General features: G+C 37.4%; 2 protein-coding genes across 2 annotated transcripts in view; one reads left to right on the forward strand and one right to left on the reverse strand.

Moving 5' to 3' along the window:
• LOC103505797 (M-phase inducer phosphatase-like) overlaps positions 1 to 23,857 on the forward strand; it is an 81,843-nt gene that overhangs the window by 39,182 nt on the left and 18,804 nt on the right. The gene's annotated exons all lie outside the window — the stretch shown is intronic.
• On the reverse strand, positions 18,381 to 19,136 carry LOC103505785 (sperm mitochondrial-associated cysteine-rich protein-like). The gene is made up of 2 exons (XM_008470150.3): positions 18,975 to 19,136; positions 18,381 to 18,778 (listed from the first exon to the last, which is right to left on the reverse strand). The coding sequence occupies exon 2, from the start codon at positions 18,776 to 18,778 to the stop codon at positions 18,401 to 18,403; it is 378 nt and encodes a 125-aa protein (XP_008468372.1). The 5' UTR covers positions 18,975 to 19,136; the 3' UTR covers positions 18,381 to 18,400.

The following is a 23,857-nucleotide window of genomic DNA, read 5'->3' on the forward strand; positions in this document are numbered from 1 at the left end:
TAGTAATATCTGTGTTTATTGTGAAATCTCCGTTCTCTCGACCCCTTTGAAGAATCTCTGGTTTCTAACCTCCTTGGAGTGAAAGGCTCAGCTTTAATTGTATGCAGGTTTTTGTATATCCTTAATTTCATCGCCTATATCCTTTTTCCTTCTGATCCGGAAGGCTGGGGTGGGGGGAGAGAGCCTCTGGGGTCCATTTTGATCTGATTTTCCTGTGGGTCTCAGGATCTTGGATATTTCGCAGGGGTGCAGCCTTTTTTCCCTGCTACTTGAGGTAAGATTAAAATCTCAGAAACAATAGTAACACTAATTAGTCTTTATTTTTTTTACGAAATGGTTTACTTTAAAATTTTGAAGAAAAAAAAAAGTCTACTCAGCAGATGGTAAACCAACAAAATAACCGAGATTTGAGATTATTATCAGAACCTAAGAGATAATAAAAAATTAAGGTCTAAATGACATGTAATCCAATGAACGAAGTGAATTCCATGTTTGAACTCGACAAATTTACTTGGTTTGTTTGTTTATCACAACGAACGGTCTGTCCGATTTTTGGCAATACTTTTCTACGCTTTAAGGACTTTTTCTCATGAGATTTTGACCGATCTTTTGTAAGTGCGGGCCATTTTTGCTGAGTCAGTTCTACAGTTCACTGATCCAGTAGTTTAGTTTCAAAGCAAACCATAAAATATAAGGACTGGTCCTTGTGACTTATGACCTAAATTCAACACTAAAGCAACATGATCTTCAACATGACAACAACAAGATAGTTTTATATTATTTTTTCATTCCCAAGTTTGTTTCTCAGCAAACCTTTTTTCAATTGACTTTAAAGAAAGTAAAAAAATGTAAATACATTTCAAATTATGTTAAATTGTGAGAACTTTAATTCTAATGTCATCTTTTAAAAATTAAAAGGTCAAAAACGAGAATCGAACATTCAAAAGGGGGAAATTAAAAAACTGGGTCAGCCTAGACATGTTTGTCCTAGTTTTATTTTGAGACCACTTTTTTTCTTCTTCTTGTTGAAAACCAGAAGATTATTTCAATTACTTAAATTTGTAATTCCTAAAAAAAAGTAAGTCAGTACCTTTACCGCTTTTTGGTGGTTTTCGGTGTAATTTAACAATATCTCGGGAAAGGTATGAGCTAGAGCAGCCATTCTTAACCTATGGTCCGTGGACCACTAGTGGTCCGCGAGAAGGTTTCAGGTGGTCCGCGAGAGGTGAGTAAGAAAACCAGAATTTTTTTCTCCAAAAACAATCTTGTAGTGGGGGTTTTTCCCAGTGTTGTGTTGCTATCGCGATATGTTACTGTCCTGAAAATCTTGAAATAGGTATCAAGACTCAAAACAAATTTTAGGGAGTGAAGAATTTTGAAATGCATTGGTAAGATTACTTTGAGTGTGAAAATTCAGCACAATTCTTCTTCAAGTTATGCATGATGTTAAAAACTTCATATAATATTTGATCTTGTGTTGTACTCTCATGCATAGGTTTTCCTTCTCACAGCCTGTTCCTGAAAACGGCGCAGTCGCATTTCAGTAAATATTTTAACGTCAGGATAACTTCACCTCTCGAATTGGCCTGTTTTTCCTCATGCATAGGTTTTCCTTCTTACAGCCTGTTCCTGAAAACGGCGCAGTCGCATTTCAGTAAATATTTTCATGCATAGGTTTTCCTTCTTACAGCCAGTTCCTGAAAACGGCGCAGTCGCATTTCAGTAAATATTTTAACGTCAGGATAACTTCACCTCTCGAATTGGCCTGTTTTTCTCCGAAATATGAAGTGATGTCCATCAGTCTATTGCTAAGTGTGAACTATTGAGTGCAAAATTCTTTATTGAAGTGTCCCCTGGAATCCTGGATGAGAAATGGGGACCCTCACTTGGCTTCCTCTTCACAGTTCAATATGAGGAAGTAGTGTATGTCTGATAGAAAATCCATTGTCTTCTTATTTCCCATCGCATCCAAACTACATGGTTTATAAATATACATAATACATACAGGGTAGCTCATACAATACAGACCAATGTTGACCTATTGCGAACTTTTTATGAGACCATTCGTGTAAACTTTCCCCATCGGGCCTACTATAGAGGTTGTTTACTATGACTTTGAAACTATTTTATTTAACTGATGAATGCCTGAATCTAAGTAACACAATGTCACTCCAAACCAAACGCTAGTCTACTCCCAGTTTAACGTCCCCTATTCAGATTATCCGCGATCGCGATCCTAGACTGATTTACTAGTTTATAAATCTAAAATCTGTTTGCAATCACTCAATCTCATGTACTCGTATATCACAATATGATCTAATTCCACCTCACCTACCCTGTATACATTCACATAATATGGGACCCTTTTCTTTCAAAGCAAAGAATATCTTGACTGTCCCGTAGCAGTAATACCTGAGGGTACCTTACCTTGTAGCAGCTAGCACGTGCCACCCTCACAACCCCTTGTGATTTCATTCCTCTCTCAATTCCCAAGCCTTTGTGCGAGGAATCTCCAGTGACCCAAATGTTGAATTTCCCGATCATAAGGTGATACAATTACCAATTCAAAATTGTCATTACAATTGGCGGGATTGTGGGCCACTAGTAATAAACAAGTGACGAGAGAGGAAACAAAATGAATTTCTGATTTTTTGACGGAAAGAAAACATTTGAAATGCGGAAGTAAGAAATTGCGGCACAAGAAATATAGTAGGGATTACTCAATAGTGTTACAATATCTTTAGCTCTTCATTCCACTGTCCTGATATGTTATATGGGATGCTCGGAAATAATTGAACATGCTCTTACAGAGAGTGTAAAGATCAATTTCTCATCTTTATTTATTTGATCTAAATGAGCTCGGTTACACAGGGTAAGATAAGACCAAGACTGGATACCATTTTAAGTCTTATGGAGGTCGTTTTGTGCTGACCCAACGAGAATGATGACCAACGCCGACCCTGCTGAAAATAATTGAAAATGCTCTTACAGAGAGTGTAAAGATCAATTTCTCATCTTTATTTATTTGATCTAAATGAGCTCGGTGACACAGGGTCACTGGGTAAGACCAAGACTGGATACCATTTTAAGTCTTAAGCCTGATTCACACTATAGTGCCAGTCAAGGTCCAGTCACGGTCCGGTAACGGTCCGATCAAAAGATTGAGATTTGATCTAAATGAGCTCGGTTACACAGGGTCACTGGGTAAGACCAAGATTGGATACCATTTTAAGTCTTATGGAGGTCGTTTTGTGTTGACCCAACGAGAATGATGACCAACGCCGACCCTGCTGGATCAAGAAAAGGGCAAAGAAAGACTTGTTTCTGTGTGATTCGATCGATCAACGTCAGAACTTTTCATTGGAGTCAGAAATCTAATCTAATAGAGAATAGAGGTCGGTGCCACAATCCGAGTTGATGTTTATTTAGGATGAAGCAGTCTGATTTTCTAGTCGCTACGAACTTTTAAATAAATCAAACGATCAAATTGCAATGCATGCATCGTGAACAGTGGCTACACCGACGTAATAAGAATCATATAAGATGCCCCCCCTCTCTCTCCCCCTGTTCCCCCCCTTAGCCTAGACATGGCTCAGACATGGCAGCTGTAAGATGCTGAATAGACAGGGTGTCTACATAGTACTCAGTACACACGGTTATGTTAGACTGTTAGCAAAAGATTCTTTGATTTGCAAAAGGTCTACACCGACAAGGCAATGCCTTTAGAGTCTTTAGACAATGATGATGAGTATGGGAGTTTAATCTAAAACAAATTTAAAATCAGATTTAAAATCATTGGTCTAGTTCGAAATTTACAAGCAGAGGTCTGAAGAGTTCGCTCAATCATGTTGAGTATAGGAAGGTACAATACTTGTATTTATTGCAAACAGCTGTGTGTTGAGCACATAATAAGAATCATATAAGATGCCCCCTCTCTCTCCCCCTGTTCCCCCCCTTAGCCTAGACATAGCTCAGACATGGCAGCTGTAAGATGCTGAGGGTCTGCACTAACATGCTGAATAGACAGGGTGTCTATATAGTACTCAGTACACACGGTTATGTTAGACTGTTAGCAAAAGATTCTTTGATTTGCAAAAGGTGCCGGTCTAATTATATCTAAGATTACGTTTTGTACAAATTTAGTACAAGGTACAACATAGTAAGTAGAAGTTTTTCTACCTGTTGTTTTAGATTTCTCGTTTACTGTTTAGGCTGTACAATTTTTGGTCTTTTTTTCCCTCAGGGGTTGTTTATTCCCCATGGTTAAACGGTCTTTTTCTTGGTATTATTTCTCGTTGATTTTCTGTTCTCTTCCTATTACAGATTACACTATGAACAATGTTTATCCCTTACTGTTCTCTGTCCATTGTGTCTAGGTTCTGTTACTCCTGCTAGTGACCACCCTGTATACATCTTGGCTATTTTCTTTCCTCTCATTATCTACACTGATTTTTCTTGCAATAATGTAAAAGTCAAGATGTGTTTCTTTCATTATTCCCCTATGCTTTGGTTTTCTTTACATTTCTCCTGTTTTCTTTGTCCCATATTTCCAGCAGAGTGTGCGAATGTTTTCTTTGTTCGTTTGGCCTTCTGTTTCTTTCTTCTCTTCCATTACACGAGAGATCTCGGTTACTGTCTTATTGGTGTAAATTTCAGCACAAAGGTCGAGGATTCAAATTGGGGGGGATAAAACTTTGTGCTCCATATACTTGTACAAATGTACATATGTACCCATGTAGTTCTGTGTTGCTATCTAAGTGTTAGGGTACTATAATTCTCATGGTTAGTTTAGTAAAAATAAAAACAATAAATGGTAGTCTCTGAATTTGGCATTTTGCATAGTACTCAGTACACACGGTTATGTTAGACTGTTAGCAAAAGATTCTTTGATTTGCAAAAGGTGCCGGTCTAATATTATATCTAATATTACGTTTTGTACAAATTTAGTACAAGGTACAACATAGTAAGCAGAAGTTTTTCTACCTGTTGTTTTAGATTTTTCATTTACTGTTTAGGCTGTACAATTTTTGTTCTTTTTTTCCCTCAGGGGTTGTTTATTCCCCATGGTTAAACTGTCTTTTTCTTGGTATTATTTCTCAGTTGATTTTCTGTTCTCTTCCTATTGCACTATGAACAATGTTTATCCCTTACTGTTCTCTGTCCATTGTGTCTAGGTTCTGTTACTCCTGCTAGTGACCACCCTGTATACATCTTGGCTATTTTCTTTCCTCTCCTTATCTACACTGATTTTTCTTGCAAGAATGTAAAAGTCAAGATGTGTTTCTTTCATTATTCCCCTATGCTTTGGTTTTCTTTACATTTCTCCTGTTTTCTTTGTCCCATATTTCCAGCAGAGTGTGCGAATGTTTTCTTTGTTCGTTTGGCCTTCTGTTTCTTTCTTCTCTTCCATTACACGAGAGATCTCGGTTACTGTCTTATTGGTGTAAATTGCAGCACAAAGGTCGAGGATTCAAATTGGGGGGGATAAAACTTTGTGCCCATATACTTGTACAAATGACACTCTAATAAATATTAATAAAAAACTTGTACAAATGTACATATGTACCCATGTAGTTCTGTGTTGCTATCTAAGTGTTAGGGCACTTTAATTCTCATGGTTAGTTTGGTAAAAATAAAAACAATAAATGGCATTTTCGCCTGATATGACCAGAAATTCAAAGCTTTATTCTTATCATTGATATCAGTGCATTGCCAAGTTCTTCCATACAAAGTCCGTGGATTCTGTTATTCCTGCTCCATCAGAACAACCAAGTGTTGCTATCTAAGTGTTAGGGCACCATAATTCGCATGGTTAGTTTAGTAAAAATAAAAACAATAAATGGCATTTTGGCCTGATATGACCAGAAATTCAAAGCTATATTCTCATCATCCCCTATATTCTTATCATTGATATCAGTGCATTGCCAAGTTCTTCCATACAAAGTCCGTGGATTCTGTTATTCCTGCTCCATCAGAACAATCAATACCATTACGTCATCAATATTCCCACTGGAATCATTTTGTTACATACGAGTACATATCCTAAGTCATTCTGTTATCAAAATTATCTTTACGACCTCTGAACTCCCTCAATGGATGTTCTTATCTTTACTCTTTGATAAGGTTAATGTCTCAATTGACTCATTGGTACTAATGTTCTGTGGTACTTCTGGAAATCATCATTAGATTCCGTTCAGGTTCTATCAAGAGTACATTGGGTCAATTTGATAGCAGATAAACTTGGAATTATTTTGCCGTGTAGGTACATAGTGTGTATCTTTCAATGTCCTAACCTGCATGATCATCGCTTTTTGGGTTGGAACTGGGAAGAATCTTTTTTGGCAAATTAGAACTACATACAAATCGTATTGGAAACTCAGAGCAGAAACAAAGTGACAGACGTACTTTCAACGGTTAAAATTTGAAAGTCAGCAATCGGTTCACAAGTTTTTTCTCTCTTGTGAGTGAAGTTTTCCACTCACTACAGCTGATTCTTGCAGGGATATGCTACTTCGTAGTCGTACAATGACAGAAAGTTCTAGGATACGGAAGAATCAAACCAATTTCTCTCAGATCTACCCTGTATATTGGTCTGTCAGAGCCATTGGTTACCGGGTAGGACACACAAATGCTTGGGTTATTGGTAAAGGTAGCAACAAGGTACCATAGGTAAAGGTAGCAACAAGGTACTATAGATAAAGGTAGCAACAAGGTACCTGGCTACCTTCAATCCAAGAATTACCTCGGCAATATTTGCACTCACCTCACTTAGTAAGAAAACAATGGTAATGATGATATAGGTAGGTTCCGAGTTCCGAGAATAGGGCGCCCAAACTGATGTCAACTTGACGGAGAAAGTAGGAGGTAAATCATAACACAAAGGAAATTAGAGTCATTACGTCATCAATCTAAGAATAAACAGGGACATAATAGAAGGTACTAACTTACTGTCGCGGATTTAAAATTTTGAAGCCTTCTTGGAAACTAGATTATAGGAGGAAAATCATAACACAAAGGAAATTAGGGTCATTACATCAACAATCTAAGAATAAACAGGGACATAATAGAAGGTACTAACTTACTGTCGCGGATTTAAAATTTTGAAGCCTTCTTGGAAACTAGATTATAGCATTGCCGTCCTGTAGTATATCCCTACAGTCCGTATGAGCTCAGGCCTAGGTCGGAAGCATTTTCCGCCACAGACGTTCTAACCGTCTGAGCGTGACTGGCCGGCATAAGATGGAAATGCAAGATAAAGGTGTGTCCAAACATAGTCGACCGGCCATCCGCGTCGATCAACGAGGTGAATCTACAACAAACCTTAACCATACTGTTCCCAATTTGTTACTTGGAATAATTGAAAGGCATCAAGTTTACAAGTTATTTCAATCAAATGGGTTTATTAATAACTAGACCATAAAAGGAATATTCCTACCAAATTTCAGCTTTCTAGGTGTTGTGGTTCTAGAGATAGAGCGATCAGTGTGGAACTATGAACTGTGAACTGTGAATGGATCTTGTTCTTATAATATAAGATTAGATTCATATTAGACACCCAAGACAACCAAATAGACATATTAGACACCCAAATAATAATCCCCCACAAAGAACCCTAGTCAATTATAAAATAAGGTAAGCCAAATAGGTTTAAACATGGATGACCTTCCAAATCCTGAGGAAATAATCGTGTAAAAGTCAAGATGTGTTTCTTTCATTATTCCCCTATACTTTGGTTTTCTTTACATTTCTCCTGTTTTCTTTGTCCCATATTTCCAGCAGAGTGTGCGAATGTTTTCTTTGTTCGTTTGGCCTTCTAGTTGGTTCCATAAGTTTCCGACCCGACCTATGAAGAACGAATAGGAAACTGCAAAATCTGACATAGCTATTTCTTAACAAAGTCTTCCCTGACGTCAATATAATTATTGGATCGCCTAGGTACCGTACCGATACCCCTCAGAAGGTGGGCTGAGTCCCTGTCCTCGACATAGCCCAAAAACAATGTTTTGATCTCATTATTATTTGAAAATTTCCTGCCACGGAGCTCAGATTTGGATCCCGAGAGCAGATATTAATTGCTAGGGGGTCTACGGTCTACTCTGTACTATAGGATGGTTGGGGTATATCCGTGAAACCACAGTCCAGCATGGCAGCCTTTGTAACGGCAGCGGTATGGACCGGAGTACTGTCATGGAGAAGGCGGACATTTTGGGTCAGCTTTCCGCACCTGTTCTCTTTGATGGAATCTTTCAGTTTTGTGCAGGAATATATTAAATAGACTATATTTATATTTTTCTACCTTTAAACACCGGTATTACCTCGACAAGCTCAGTAGTGTCGGGTGGAACCGCTTGGGGCTGGTCACCCGGACCTTGGTTCGTGTTCTAGCGGCTTACGCCCTAACCTGAACTTTTTCGAAATTTAGCTTCCTCTTCACAGTTCAATATGAGGATTGAGGAAGTAGTGTATGTCTGATAGAAAATCCATTGTCTTCTTATTTCCCATCGCATCCAAACTACATGATTTATAAATATACATAATACATACAGGGTAGCTCATACAATACAGACCAATGTTGACCTATTGCGAACTTTTTATGAGCCCATTCGTGTAAACTTTCCCCATCGGGCCTATAAGGTGTTTACCATGACTTTGAAACTATTTTATTTACCTAACTGATGAATGCCTGAATGTAAGTAACACAATGTCACTCCAAACCAAACGCTAGTCTACTCCCAGATTAACGTCCCCTATTCAGATTATCCGCGATCGCGATCCTAGACTGATTTACTAGTTTATACTTTATAAATCTAAAATCTGTTTGCAATCACTCAATCTCATGTACTCGTATATCACAATATGATACTTATTTCAACTCTAATTCCACCTCACCTACCCTGTATAGATTCACATATGGGACCCTTTTCTTTCAAAGCAAAGAATATCTTGACTGTCCCGTAGCAGTAATACCTGAGGGTACCTTATAGCAGCTAGCACGTGCCACCCTCACAACCCCTTGTGATTTCATTCCTCTCTCAATTCCCAAGCCTTCGTGCGAGAGATCTCCAGTGACCCAAATGTTGAATTTCCCGATCATAAGGTGATACAATTACCAATTCAAAATTGTCATTACAATTGGCGGGGTTGTGAATTTTTGTGTTCGACAGTTTTTATTGTTGCAATTTTTTCCCCTTTTAGATGATTTTTTATTCCGAAATCAATTTTATGTCTGGAAAGAAGTTTTTACAAATGAGAAGGTTTTGCTTATTGTAAAATTTTCTTGTCAGGAATAACTTACGACAAGGAACAAACTATTGATAAATAATAATTGCTATGGATTTGAAGAAACGAGCAAATTTGTTTGTATCCCATGTAATTGGTGTACTTCTTTTGAAATGGTTGTCAACTTGATAAAATTTTGATATTCCTTGCAAGAAATGTAAATTGTTTGGAAATGAAACCATAGATTTATTGGGATGACTTATGTGATTTAGAGATCACACTGAACTGTAGAACTCTGATGAGCAAAAGTCCTTCGGTTGTTTCATTTCATCAAATTGGGACCAGTCGTGACTTATGGTGAAACACTAAAGAAAAATTCTCGATTTGAGTTCGTTCCGATATTCCGTTAATAATGTCCTGAGGTGTTAGATCAATCAATTTTCTCCCTAGTCCTCTGCCTGAAAACGCAATTCCGAAAACCCCATCTGAGTATTTCACGAGGAGCATGATCCTTATTTCTTACCTACGATCTACGTGACAAAGGCTGATCATAAATAATTCCAAGTCATATCTGTATTCAGACCATCAAGAAATCTGATAGGTTCCATCAGGGCCGATCAGGATTTCGAGAAGGGCCTAGGAATTGATTGTGTGTATGATAACTATCTAGGAAAAGGTCAAATAACTCAGGATTAAACCCTTTATTGGATCTTAATGTCTCAAGTTTTCCGAGCCTGGTATGAGAAGTTATTCATAGAGGAGTGTAATATTTCACGGAGTAATTTCTGGTTGAGTACACTTTGTGTATTTCCTTCCCTCCCATCATCTACCTACTCATTAGACGTGGGTAATTATATGATCCTCAAGTCCTTGATCGATTTTCCTTTTGTCTTTTTACCAAAACCGAAATAAAAATTCCATCAACATAGGTATATAAGAAAAAATGTCAAGACAATTATAAAAAAAAACACACGGTTTGTGTTTATAATTATAAAATTATGATGGATGGAAAAATAATATGAGCTCATTTTCTTCTCAGCGGATAATACGGTAATGTAGTACATACCACAGATCTCTTGCGTTACGGATTTAGGGATTAAGGAATGAAATTTCCCAACCATTTTTTCTGTGCTCTACTTAATTTAACATTTTGACATTTTTAGGGGATTTATGTGTATTCCTATTGAACAAGGGAATACATAAATTTCTCAGAGGGGTGGTACCCTCTTTTGAATCAGTTTATGATTTGAATGTCAATAATGTTAATTAAAATTATGAGAGTGAGAAATTTCTTCATATCAATACCTCCATTTTCAATATTGTCAATCAGAATGTTAGGATAATAACTACATACATACATATAATTCAGTATTGAGATGTTTTTTCAAATGATCTAAATTTGCTCTCCAGATTTATTTCTATCGATCTATTTGAAGGCCATCACAATGATCACAATTTTTGGGTATTGGATAGTATGTCCTTTATTTTGGACTTTTAGAACTTTATTTAAACTCTCTTGCCTGAAACATCCTTGATTGTGTCCTATTACCCAGGACTACATGGTGTACATCCTCTTATGTAATATGGTTAATTACCTATGTCTTGTAACATCCTCTGTAGAAGCCGTTATTGTTTCTAAATATTCCATCCCATTGTTTCAGTTCCTTATTTCTGCTTCACCGATTTTTCATCAACTCTGTCTTCACAAGTGTATCGAATTTCTCTCCTTCAAGCTTTCAATGATTTTGTATTCATTGGGAGGTGCATTTTTTACACGATTTTTTTTCCTAACCTTGTTTTGTATATGGAACATTTTGTCCCTCACTTCTACTCCCTCTTGTGCTGAGAAATTTCACACGCAATTCTCATATGAAAGTCATATCCTGATCCCTCATCCCATCTATCCTATGCAGCTCTGGAATTCTCTCAGGTCCGCGAAATCATCCCTTGATCCCTTTGCATGTTTTCATCATGTTGATTCTATTTTTGTTTTCTTCTTGCGTGAGATCCAGCACATCCATTATAGTTTTTAGCGGGGGTTTATTTTTATTGTTTAGGGAGCCCATAGGTATAATAATGAATTTATAGGCGCGCAAAACCAGACGCAACCCCTCCCGAGTTATAAGCCATAGCTTTCCCTTGATACAATCAATATTGTGATGAGAACAAGAGAGGGTCTATGAGTATAGAAAACCAGTTGGCTTTCACGCGGGACTAGAGACAGAGAAATGAAGAGGGAGAGCAACTAGCGCGGGATCTCCTATGTCCCGGGCCCTCTGTGTTCTCCTCGCAGGAAACTCAGTTTTCATGGGGGCCTCGGATAGAAATCGATTTCCTAGCCTTGATGAATGTGAGTTGTGAACGAGTATTGATTGTTTTTCTTCTTCGCCATTGATTTTGTTTCGAAGACTTTGTCCCTATTGTTTTCCATGTGAAAGGTTTTTGTCATTAATTTCTCAATCAATTTGAATATCCTCTATCGTCTATCGGATTTCCTATTTCTTTGAATAAATTATGTGTAGAATTATACACATTTCTTTTATATTGTCTCTGTTATATTGCTTCCCAATATGAATTTATGTATTTTTAATGAATAATTTTTCTTTTTTTGAAAGACAATAGATCAAAAATTTCCTAGTTCAGGAACTTGTTTTTCTTCTTCGCCATTGATTTTGTTTGGAAGACTTTGTCCGTATTGTTTTCCATGTGAAAGTCAAAGGTTTTTGTCATTAATTTCTCAATCAATTTGAATATCCTCTATCGGATTTCCTATTTCTTATATCCTGGTCCCTCATCCCATCTATCTTATGCAGCTCTGAAATTCTCTCAGGTCCGCGAAATCATCCCTTGATCCCTTTGCATGTTTTCATCATGTTGATTCTATTTTTGTTTTCTTCTTGCGTGAGACCAATACCATTACGTCATCAATATTCCCACTGGAATCATTTTGTTACATACGAGTACATATCCTAAGTCATTCTGTATCAAAATTATCTTTACGACCTCTGAACTCCCTCAATGGATCTCATGTTCTTATCTTTACCCTTTGATAAGGTTAATGTCTCAATTGACTCATTGGCATTGGTACTAATGTTCTGTGGTACTTCTGGAAATCATCATTAGATTCCATTCAGGTTCTATCAAGAGTACATAGGGTCAATTTGATAGCAGATGAACTTGGAATTATTTTGCCGTGTATGTTATATACTTATATAGTGTGTATCTTTCAATGTCCTAACCTGCATGATCATGACATTAATGATGAATGATGACAATTTGTAAACCAGGGGACAGTGCAGCGGTTCGAATCCCAACGGCAACATAAAATAATCTAGTAAAAGGACTACCATTTGTAAAATCAAATTAATTCTTTTTCATATTGTTTTACTTTATTAGGTATTAGTTTATTAGTAACTTCATCTTGATAATATTATTACACAATCGAGCGGTATTTCATGCTCAAGGCGCGCGAAACCAGACGTAACCCCTCCCGAGTGATAAGCCATAGCTTTCCCTTGATACAATCAATACTGTGATGAGAACAAGAGAGGGTCTATGAGTATAGAAAACTTACACAATCGAGCGGCATTTCAAGGCGCGCGAAACCAGGCGCAACCCCTCCCGAGTGATAAGCCATAGCTTTCCCTTGATACAATCAATACTGTGATGAGAACAAGAGAGGGTCTATGAGTATAGAAAACCAGTTGGCTTTCACGCGGGACTAGAGACAGAGAAATGAAGAGGGAGAGCAACTAGCGCGGGATCTCCTATGTCCCGGGTCCTCTGTGTTCCCCTCGCAGGAAACTCAGTTTTCATGGGGGCCTCGGATAGAAATCGATTTCCTAGCCTTGATGAATGTGAGTTGTGAACGAGTATTGATAGGGGACACGACATTCAGTATTGATTTGATAGCGATCGGATTCAAAGTGGAGGGAAAAGCTTTTTCTGACCGAAAGCTATGTCTGGAATTAAATGATGTGTGATAAGATTTCCAGTTTGTTTAAAAACAGGAATAGATGAGGGGACCTCTATTGAGATTAGTGATGGTCAACAATCTGAAGGAAATTTGAGTACCTTTTGTTGGTCCGTCTTTACTAAGAGCGGTTTACCAAATCAGATTTGATATCAATCTAGGATTGAGCTATACGAGTACTTAAGACCCAGTTCAATCCAGAATTGAAGCCAACTCCGACTTCGTAAAACGCGGTCTAATTTTACCTTCCATTTCACTTTTTACGTATCGAGTTTTCAGTTGTTAATTATTTCAATTAAATTTGTAATTCCTAAACAATACTTTCTCATTACCTTGTATAGGTTCCCTATACGTAAGGGTAATAGAAAGTAAAAAAAGTAAGTCAGTACCTTTTTACTGACGTAGTTCTTGCTTTCCTTTTCCTATAGGAAGGAAAGTAATGTAATCGGTTCAAAATTTCGATGGTCAGTTTTTAATGCCAAAACACGTTTTGAGGTCCCTAGAGCCTATAGGTATACAAAGTTTCAGCCATTGGTCCGTCTGTGTGTCTGTCTGTCCTTCTGTCTCTCTGTGTGTCTGTCTGTAAACAAAATATCTCGAGTACAAAGTTTCAGCCATTGGTCCGTCTGTGTGTCTGTCTGTCCTTCTGTCTCTCTGTGTGTCTGTCTGTAAACAAAATATCTCGAGATCGGTAAGAGCTAGAGACTTGAAATTTGGTATATGTAGATGTTAAATGTGACAAGGATGCGACAGGAAACTTTTGGTTAAGATATGTAGGTGCTGCGGTTGGCGGTATTTTGACCGCTTTTTTGGCGGTTTTCGACCGTTTTTTGGCGGTTTTCAGCTATACCTACTAAACGGTTAGAGATATTGTAAAAGTTAGGGTATAAGAACAAGAACACCCAAAATAAGCATCATTCCATAGGATAAAGAAAGTCGTGTGATGTTCACACCAGATTTTTTTTTTTAAGCTTTGTTACGTTTTATTTTAACTTTCTTTGACGGATAAACACAAAGCGGTATCTTTTCTGTGGGCCACTGGACCCTCATAATGCTGGTTTTCTTTCGTATTTATTTTGGTCATTGTATTAACATACCTGTCTTTTACTTTTGTTTTGTAGAATTTTGCTTTTCAAGAAGGATTTTCTCGTTTATCTTCTTGTCTTTTGTTTTATATCGCTCGAGTTTGGCTTTTGTTTTTAGAACACTTTTGTCATATTCAAAGGTTTGTGTAGTTTTACCTACGGATCTTGGAACATTAGTGAATTTCTCCAAAACACCATTGTCCTGTAGATTACTGGTCATATTTTCAACAAGAGACAAAAGTCCGGTTTCTTTTTAATGTTTCTCTTGTTTTGTTTTTCCCAAATTAAAGTTGTGGGAATCATCATGTTCGCTTTTTCCATTCACCGTTGTAGTTCTTGTTCTTCAACAATAATTATCTTGATTAAAAGTTTCTGCTGTTTACCATGTTTTATATTTTGGTGTGAGAAATTTTCGAGAAAAACTGGATTTCATGTTCTTAAAAATATCTGTTGATCTTTGTTGCTTGACTTTTTCCTTGATCGATTTTCCTTTTCTCTTTTTACCAAAACCGAAAGAAAAATTCCATCAATATACATATATATAAAAAAAAAATGTCAAAACAATTATAAAAAAACACACGGTTTGTGTTTATAATTAAGTGCTCGAGATTGAATTAAAATTATGATGGATGGAAAAATAATATGAGCTCATTTTCTTCTCAGAATCTCATGTTCTTAAAAGTATCTGTTGATCTTGGTTGCTTGACTTTTTCCTTGATCGATTTTCCTTTTCTCTTTTTACCAAAACCGAAATGAAAATTCCATCAATATATATAAAAAAAATGTCAAAACAATTATAAAAAAAACCACACGGTTTGTGTTTATAATTAAGTGCTCGAGATTGAATTAAAATTATGATGGATGGAAAAATAATATGAGCTCATTTTCTTCTCAGCGAATAAGACAGTAATGTAGGACATACCACAGATCTCTTGCGTTACGGATTTAGGGATAAAGGAATGAAATTTCTCAACTATTTTTTCTGTGCTCTATTTAATTTAACATTTTGACATTTTTAGGGGATTTATGTGTATTCCTATTGAACAAGGGAATACATAAATTTCATGAGCTAGCAGCTAACCCATCGCATCCAAACTACATGGTTTATAAATATACATAATACATACAGGGTAGCTCATACAATACAGACCAATGTTGACCTATTGCGAACTTTTTATGAGACCATTCGTGTAAACTTTCCCCATCGGGTCTACTATAGAGGTTGTTTACTATGACTGAAACTATTTTATTTAACTGATGAATGCCTGAATGTAAGTAACACAATGTCACTCCAAACCAAACGCTAGTCTACTCCCAGTTTAACGTCCCCTATTCAGATTATCCGCGATCGCGATCCTAGAGCAGCTAACATTGCTTGGTTATGTTACTTTAGGGAATACAGGGTGAAGATCTTGGTTATGATTTTCTGTATGGAGCAGCGATTTCCTTCCTAAGGATGTTCCGTGTTCCAAATTTTGACTTCACAACTCTTTTTCAAATGGTGTGTGTATTTGATTATTTTATAAAAGTGACCAATGGCCTGATTGCATAGGATCCGGTCTCTAATTGGTCGAATGGCGAATGCAATGCGATAATGTGTATTTGATTTGATTTGATATTTGATTATTTTATAAAAGTGACCAATGGCCTGATTGCATAGGATCCGGTCTCTAATTGGTCGAATGGCGAATGCAATGCGATAATGAACCAATCATTGCTCAAGCTTAAAGTAGAATGGCCGTCTGCCTTTTGCACTTTTAGCTTCCGAACTGATGATCCGATTTTGATAAGAAATTAGATATTCAACTCATCTCTGGCCATCCAAACGAGCAATTGCTCGAGCATCATGTTAAGGGTTCTGTACTTCATGGAATGGCCGTCTGCCTTTTGCACTTCCAGCTTCCGAACGGAGAATCCGATTTTGATAAGAAATTAGATATTCAACTCATCTCTGGCCATCCAAACGAGCAATTGCTCGAGCATCATGTTAAGGGTTCTGTAAAGATACTGTTTTTAGTGAGTTCTACACTTCATTGGGCCACTAGTAATAAACAAGTGACGAGAGAGGAAACAAAATGAATTTCTGATTTTTTGACGGAAAGAAAACATTTGAAATGCGGAAATCATCTCTGGCCATCCAAACGAGCAATTGTTTGAGCATCATGTTAAAGGTTCTGTAAAGATACTGTTTTTAGTGAGTTCTACACTTCATTGGGCCACTCAGGGCCGGATTACCCATAAGGCAGAATGGCAGACTGCCACGGGCCCCGCGCTTTTGGGGGCCCCGCGCTTCAACTTACGTCAACTACGTATTCCATAAGTTTCCGACCCGACCTAGATCGAATAGGAAACTGCAAAATCTGACATAGCTATTTTTTAACAAAGTCTTCCCTGACATCAATATACTTATTGGATCGCCTAGGTACCATACCGATACACCTCAGAAGGTGGGCTGAGTCCCTGTCCTCGACATAGCCCAAAAACAATGTTTTGATCTCATTATTATTGGAAAATTTCCTGCCACGGAGCTCAGATTTGGATCCCGAGAGCAGATATTAATTGCTGATTGCTAGGGGTCTAGTCTGTACTATAGGGTGGTTAGGGTATATCTGTGAAACCACAGTCCAGCATAGCAGCCTTTGTAACGGCAGCAGTATGGACCGGAGTACTGTCATGGAGAAGACGGACATTTTGGGTCAGCTTTCCGCACCTGTTCTCTTTGATGGAATCTTTCAGTTTGGTGCAGGAATATAGTAAATAGACTATATTCATATTTTTCTACCTTTAAACACCGATATTACCTCGACAAGCTCAGTAATGTCGGGTGGAACCGCTTGGGGCTGGTCACCCGGACCTTGGTTCGTGTTCTAGCGGCTTACGCCCTAACCTGAACTTTTTCGAAATTTGTTTAAACGTGGATAATGAGGGAGAAGATTGTCCATAAACACCATATAAGCGATTTTTCATTTTAGCTGGATTTTATCCTACTCTGGTGTAAAGAACCTAATCACCGCGCGATACTCAATTTTACACATTTTCAAAACCTATCTGACACGTCACCTTCTTTTAGGCGCCAAACAAAAACTAATTAATATATTTGAGTGATTTCAATAATCATCATTCAGAAGTTTTGTGAATGCAGACCTATCGTTGAAACTTCCAAAAAATAACCCCTTATATGTCGGGCCCCAAACAACATCGGATGTCCTACATTTGTCTCAATGAACATTTGAATGTTGAACTATTTAATGTCTACTCGGTCCCTTCGAGAAATGAGTTAAAATTCCGAATATTTGATCAACCGAATGGGTCCCGGTTCCCATTAATTCGGATAATTGGAGTTCTACTGTATTACCTTGTCTAAATATACATGCAAGTAAATATAACATACGTCATCAAACTGATCGGAATTTGAAACTTTCTAATCCTGTCCTTTGAATATTTCCTCAGGATTTGGAAGGTCATCCATGTTTAAACCTATTTGGCTTACCTTATTTTATAATTGACTAGGGTTCTTTGTGGGGAATTATTATTTGGGTGTCTAATATTTGGGTGTCTTGGGTGTCTAATATGAATCTAATTAATAATAAACCCATTTGATTGAAATAACTTGATGCCTTTCAATCATTCCAAGTAACAAATTGGGAACAGTATGGTTAAGGTGTGTTGTAGATTCACCTCGTTGATCGACACGGGCGGACGGCCGGTCGACTATGTTTGGACACACCTTTATCTTGCATTTCCATCTTATGCCGGCCAGTCACGCTCTGACCGTTAGAACGTCTGTGGCGGAAAATGCTTCCGACCTAGGTCTGAGCTCATACGGACTGTAGTGATATACTACAGGACGGCAATGCTATAATCTAGTTACCTCATACGGACTGTAGGGATATACTACAGGACGGCGATGCTATAATCTAGTTTCCAAGACGGCTTCAAAATTTTAAATCCGCGACAGTAAGTTAGTACCTTCTATTATGTCCCCGTTTATTCTTAGATTGATGACGTAATGATCCTAATTTCCTTTGTGTTATGATTTACCTCCTACTTTCTCCGTCAAGTTGACATCAGTTTGGGCGCCCTATTCTCGGAACTCGGAACCTAGTTTCTTGGTTTACCACTGTCAGCAAGAGTCGTCACAGCAATCATTCTTCTCCCTGCAAACTAGTTCATAGGTTCTCTTGGTTTTACATTTAAGCGTACAGTCATATTCCTCACAGCATTCAGGTTCACAAGAACAGGGGCAAATGGCTTTACACTTGCAGCAGTAAGTGGGTTGTCCACAGGGGCTCTTGGGAGGTATGAGCTTGCACTTGCATGGCGTGCACACGGGCCTGCAGCAACATTTAGATTTCTTGCAGCAAGGTGAACAGTCTGGCTTGCATTTGCAACATTTGGGCGGGCAACATTGCTTCGTTATACAACAGACGGAATATTTCTTCTTGTTCTTAGAACACTTGTTGTCTTGTTTCTGAATACAGATAATGCTGGGGGCTGTCATGTTGTCCTCAGTGTATGACGGTATGTGTTGTAGAAGTGTGTATTTTTTAAATTGGTGGATTTTTATTTATTGCATGTAATTTTGAATGTGGATTTTCTGAAATGAATAGTTTATAGGGGATTTTGGTACCCCAGATTTGTTTCTAGCCACTCACCCGAATTGTGCAATCGGTCAACTTACGTAGTTGGTTCCCCATGTTGTCCTCAGTGTATGACGGTATGTGTTGTAGAAGTGTGTATTTTTTAAATTGGTGGATTTTTATTTATTGCGTGTAATTTTGAATGTGGATTTTCTGAAATGAATAGTTATAGGGGATTTTGGTACCCCAGATTTGTTTCCATTTTCAATTCTAGCCACTCACCCGAATTGTGCAATCGGTCAACTTACGTAGTTGGTTCCATAAGTTTCCGACCCGACCTATGTAGATCGAATAGGAAACTGCAAAATCTGACATAGCTGTTTTTTAACAAAGTCTTCCCTGACATCAATATACTTATTGGATCGCCTAGGTACCATACCGATATTACCGATACCCCTCAGAAGGTGGGCTGAGTCCCTGTCCTCGACATATCCCAAAAACGATGTTTTGATCTCATTATTATTTGAAAATTTCCTGCCACGGAGCTCAGATTTGGATCCCGAGAGCAGATATTAATTGCTAGGGGGTCTACGGTCTACTCTGTACTATAGGATGGTTGGGGTATATCCGTGAAACCACAGTCCAGCATGGCAGCCTTTGTAACGGCAGCGGTATGGACCGGAGTACTGTCATGGAGAAGGCGGACATTTTGGGTCAGCTTTCCGCACCTGTTCTCTTTGATGGAATCTTTCAGTTTTGTGCAGGAATATATTAAATAGACTATATTTATATTTTTCTACCTTTAAACACCGGTATTACCTCGACAAGCTCAGTAGTGTCGGGTGGAACCGCTTGGGGCTGGTCACCCGGACCTTGGTTCGTGTTCTAGCGGCTTACGCCCTAACCTGAACTTTTTCGAAATTTGTGGGTCCTCTGTGTTCCCCTCGCAGGAAACTCAGTTTTCATGGGGGCCTCGGATAGAAATCGATTTCCTAGCCTTGATGAATGTGAGTTGTGAACGAGTATTGCAGTATTGATAGGGGACACGACATTCAGTATTGATTTGATAGCAATCGGATTCAAAGTGGAGGGAAAAGCTTTTTCTGACCGAGAGCTATGTCTGGAATTAAATGATGTGTGATAAGATTTCCAGTTTGTTTACAGACAGGAATGGATGAGGGGACCTCTGTTGAGATTAGTGATGGTCAACAATCTGAAGGAAATTTGAGTAACTTTTGTTGGTCCGTTTACTAAGAGCGGTTTACCAAATCAGATTTGAGATCAATCTAGGATTGAGCTATACGAGTACTTAAGACCCAGTTCAATCCAGAATTGTGTGGAACCGGTTCTAATGCTGGAATCCAGTGGCGAAGCGTGTGAGGGGAGAAAGGAGGTGTTTTTTTTTTAATATTTTTTGGTATCTTGTGCAAAGATATGTAAATCTCGGTCGTTATTTCTTGGAGTAAATTACAGGTTTTCCTACATTGTCTAAGAAGAAAAAATCTTTCCTTCGCTGTTAATTGTTCATTTAGAATAGAATATAATGTTTTCAAATTGTAATTATTTTAATTTTAATTGATCTCTCGCTACTGATTTCGTTGCATGGTAGAGGTTTCAATGAACTGGTAGCGATCATATGTTTTCCTAAGGAGACACTTGGCAACATTGCAAATACCTTGCTCATTGGTGTTTATCCGGTTTACAATCAGATGATCATGGGGAACCGGTTCTAATGCTGGAATCCAGTGGCGAAGCGTGTAAGGGGAGAAAGGAGGTGTTTTTTTTTTTTTAATATTTTTTGGTATCTTGTGCAAAGATATGTAAATCTCGGTCGTTATTTCAGATTCTTGGAGTAAATTACTCGTTTTCCTACATTGTCTAAGACGAAAAAATCCTTCCTTCGCTGTTAATTGTTTATTTAGAATAGAATATAATGTTTTCAAATTGTAATTATTTTAATTTTAATTGATCTCTCGCTACTGACAGTTTTTTCTCTTTGGCACTTCAATTTCTTTTGCCGCTACCCGTTCGCTCTTAGAAGTGCCTTTTTTTCTTGTTCATAGACATTTTTTATTGCTGGAAGCATTTGGAGATTCTGCTAACGTAGCACATTTTCAAACAGTTTAATTGAAATTTAGAAATATCAAACAGCTGAATCGATAAAAGCGAATAAACTTAAGAATGGTGTACTGAGACATTTTTTATTGCTGGAAGCATTTGAAGATTCTGCTAACTTAGCACATTTTCAAAGAGTTTAATTGAAATTTAGAAATATCAAACAGCTGAATCGATAAAAGCGAATAAACTTAAGAATGGTGTACTGAAGGAAACCTCCTAAAACTGTCTTCATGGTCTTCTGAATTGGAAATAACTGCAGATTCCTCATTTCGTCCTTAATAAAATATCACAAAACCAAATCGCTTGGCAATAAATTTGGATAATTTTTATTTGATCCTGTATTCAAATTGAAAATTATGTTTCCTTGGGAGCACCTTTAAGAAGAAGTGTAAGTACTCGAATCATAGAACAGGTATAGAGTTCATTAGCAGGTGAAAACCTTTTGGATTACCTTTACATTTCAGAACAATAATTGAGTTCCTTTTTCGCTTTTGCATTTCGGATTTTGAAGGCAATGAAGGCCGTAAAATTCCAATTTGAAAATATCTCAAAACTTAGCAACATAATTATGTACATATCTATTATCTACCACTAAATGGAATAATCCTGGCTCCCGACAGAAATAATCGAAATGCTCCAAAAATGAACCAAAAATATGCCACCAGAAAAAGACACAATAGAAGGGTGCAAATAGTGAGAAGCGTCAAGTACCTTGGATACAGTAGTACCTGTTAATATTTGTAAACGGGTTTCCTTTCCCAGAGGACTTTCCAAGGGTTGAATAGACATTTCCATAGAATTAGAATATCAGAGTGACAATCAAAGGCACTAGAATCAAAAATAGATCATAGAACCCCTGTCCTAACTGTTGACTATTCCTAGATATGATGAGTCATTGTGGATCCCAGATATTAATGGATCCAAGGTACCACTAAATGGAATTATCCTGGCTCCCGACAGAAATAATCCAAAAATGAACCAAAAATATGCCACCAGAAAAAGACACAATAGAAGTGTGCAAATAGCGAGAAGCGTCAAGTACCTTGGATACAGTAGTACCTGTTTAATATTTGTAAACGGGTTTCCTTTTCCAGAGGACTTTCCAAGGGTTGAATAGACATTTCCATAGAATTAGATTATCAGAGTAACAATCAAAGGCACCAGAATCAAAAATAGATCATAGAACCCCTGTCCTAACTGTTGACTATTCCTAGATATGATGAGTCATTGTGGATCTCAGATATCAATGGGTCCTTTCCCACCAAGATAAAATTAAATATACCACCACACAGGGAATTCTTTATGCAACATACAGGGATTTTAATATAGACTTTGAATGAGGAACATAATGATAATGACATTACTGTAATGACTTGGAATTCCATTCGGAATAGATTGGAGTTTAATGTGATATGGAAAGTCTTATCAGGCCCTGAAATCTATCTGATTATCTAATCACCCAATGTTTGTATGTGAAGGGTATTTTGGGAAACACATCGGATATCCTACATTTGTGTCAATGAACATTTGAATGTTGAACTATTTAATGTCTACTCGGTCCCTTCGAGAAATGAGTTAAAATTGAACCTAATCACCGCGCGATACTCAATTTTACACATTTTCAAAACCTATCTGACACGTCACCTTCTTTTAGGCGCCAAACAAAAACTAATTAAGATATTTGAGTGATTTCTTTAATAATCATCATTCAGAAGGTTTGTGAATGCTTTATCGTTGAATAACACCTTATAGGTCGGGCCGGAAACTTTTGGAACCAACTGTTATTTGTGAGTAGGTCCAAGGGCCTTAATATACCTACTATCTGGGGGCATCATTTTTTTTTTTTTTTCTTCACTTATTGAATCCTGGACATGGCTCTTTCTGTTTCACTTTTGATGATATCTACAGGGAATCAGGCATTGTTCTCTCCATCGCCCCTCTATCTGTTTTAATTTATTTAAATCCATGAAAACGTAAAATAAATAATTACACACATTTCGTTACTCTGAACGCAAATTACATTACATTAATGTTTGCTCCATTATTTACCTTCACATTAACATACACTCCCCGGGCCCGGGCTAGCTAAACCATGCTACCATCTTCTATGTGAAAAAAATTCAAGAGAGAAAGAAACAGCTGTTAATTTTCGAGCGTAGAAATTTTAATTTTGTTTCGTTGCATGGTAGAGGTTTCAATGAACTGGCAGCGATCATATGTTTTCCTAAGGAGACACTTGGCAACATTGCAAATACCTTGCTCATTGGTGTTTATCCGGTTTACAATCAGATGATCATGGGGAACCGGTTCTAATGCTGGAATCCAGTGGCGAAGCGTGTAAGGGGAGAAAGGAGGTGTTTTTTTTTTTTTAATATTTTTTGGTATCTTGTGCAAAGATATGTAAATCTCGGTCGTTATTTCAGATTCTTGGAGTAAATTACTCGTTTTCCTACATTGTCTAAGACGAAAAAAATCCTTCCTTCGCTGTTAATTGTTCATTTAGAATAGAATATAATGTTTTCAAATTGTAATTATTTTAATTTTAATTGATCTCTCGCTACTGACAGTTTTTTCTCTTTGGCACTTCAATTTCTTTTGCCGCTACCCGTTCGCTCTTAGAAATGCCTTTTTTTCTTGTTCATGGACATTTTTTATTGCTGGAAGCATTTGAAGATTCTGCTAACTTAGCACATTTTCAAACAGTTTAATTGAAATTTAGAAATATCAAACAACGTTCGCTCTTAGAAATGCCTTTTTTTTCTTGTTCATAGACATTTTTTATTGCTGGAAGCATTTGAAGATTCTGCTAACTTAGCACATTTTCAAACAGTTTAATTGAAATTTAGAAATATCAAACACCTATCTGTTTTAATTTATTTAAA

This window comes from Diaphorina citri, unplaced genomic scaffold (assembly GCF_000475195.1).
Source record: "Diaphorina citri unplaced genomic scaffold, Diaci psyllid genome assembly version 1.1 scaffold195, whole genome shotgun sequence".
Taxonomy (NCBI): Eukaryota; Metazoa; Arthropoda; class Insecta; order Hemiptera; family Psyllidae; genus Diaphorina; species Diaphorina citri.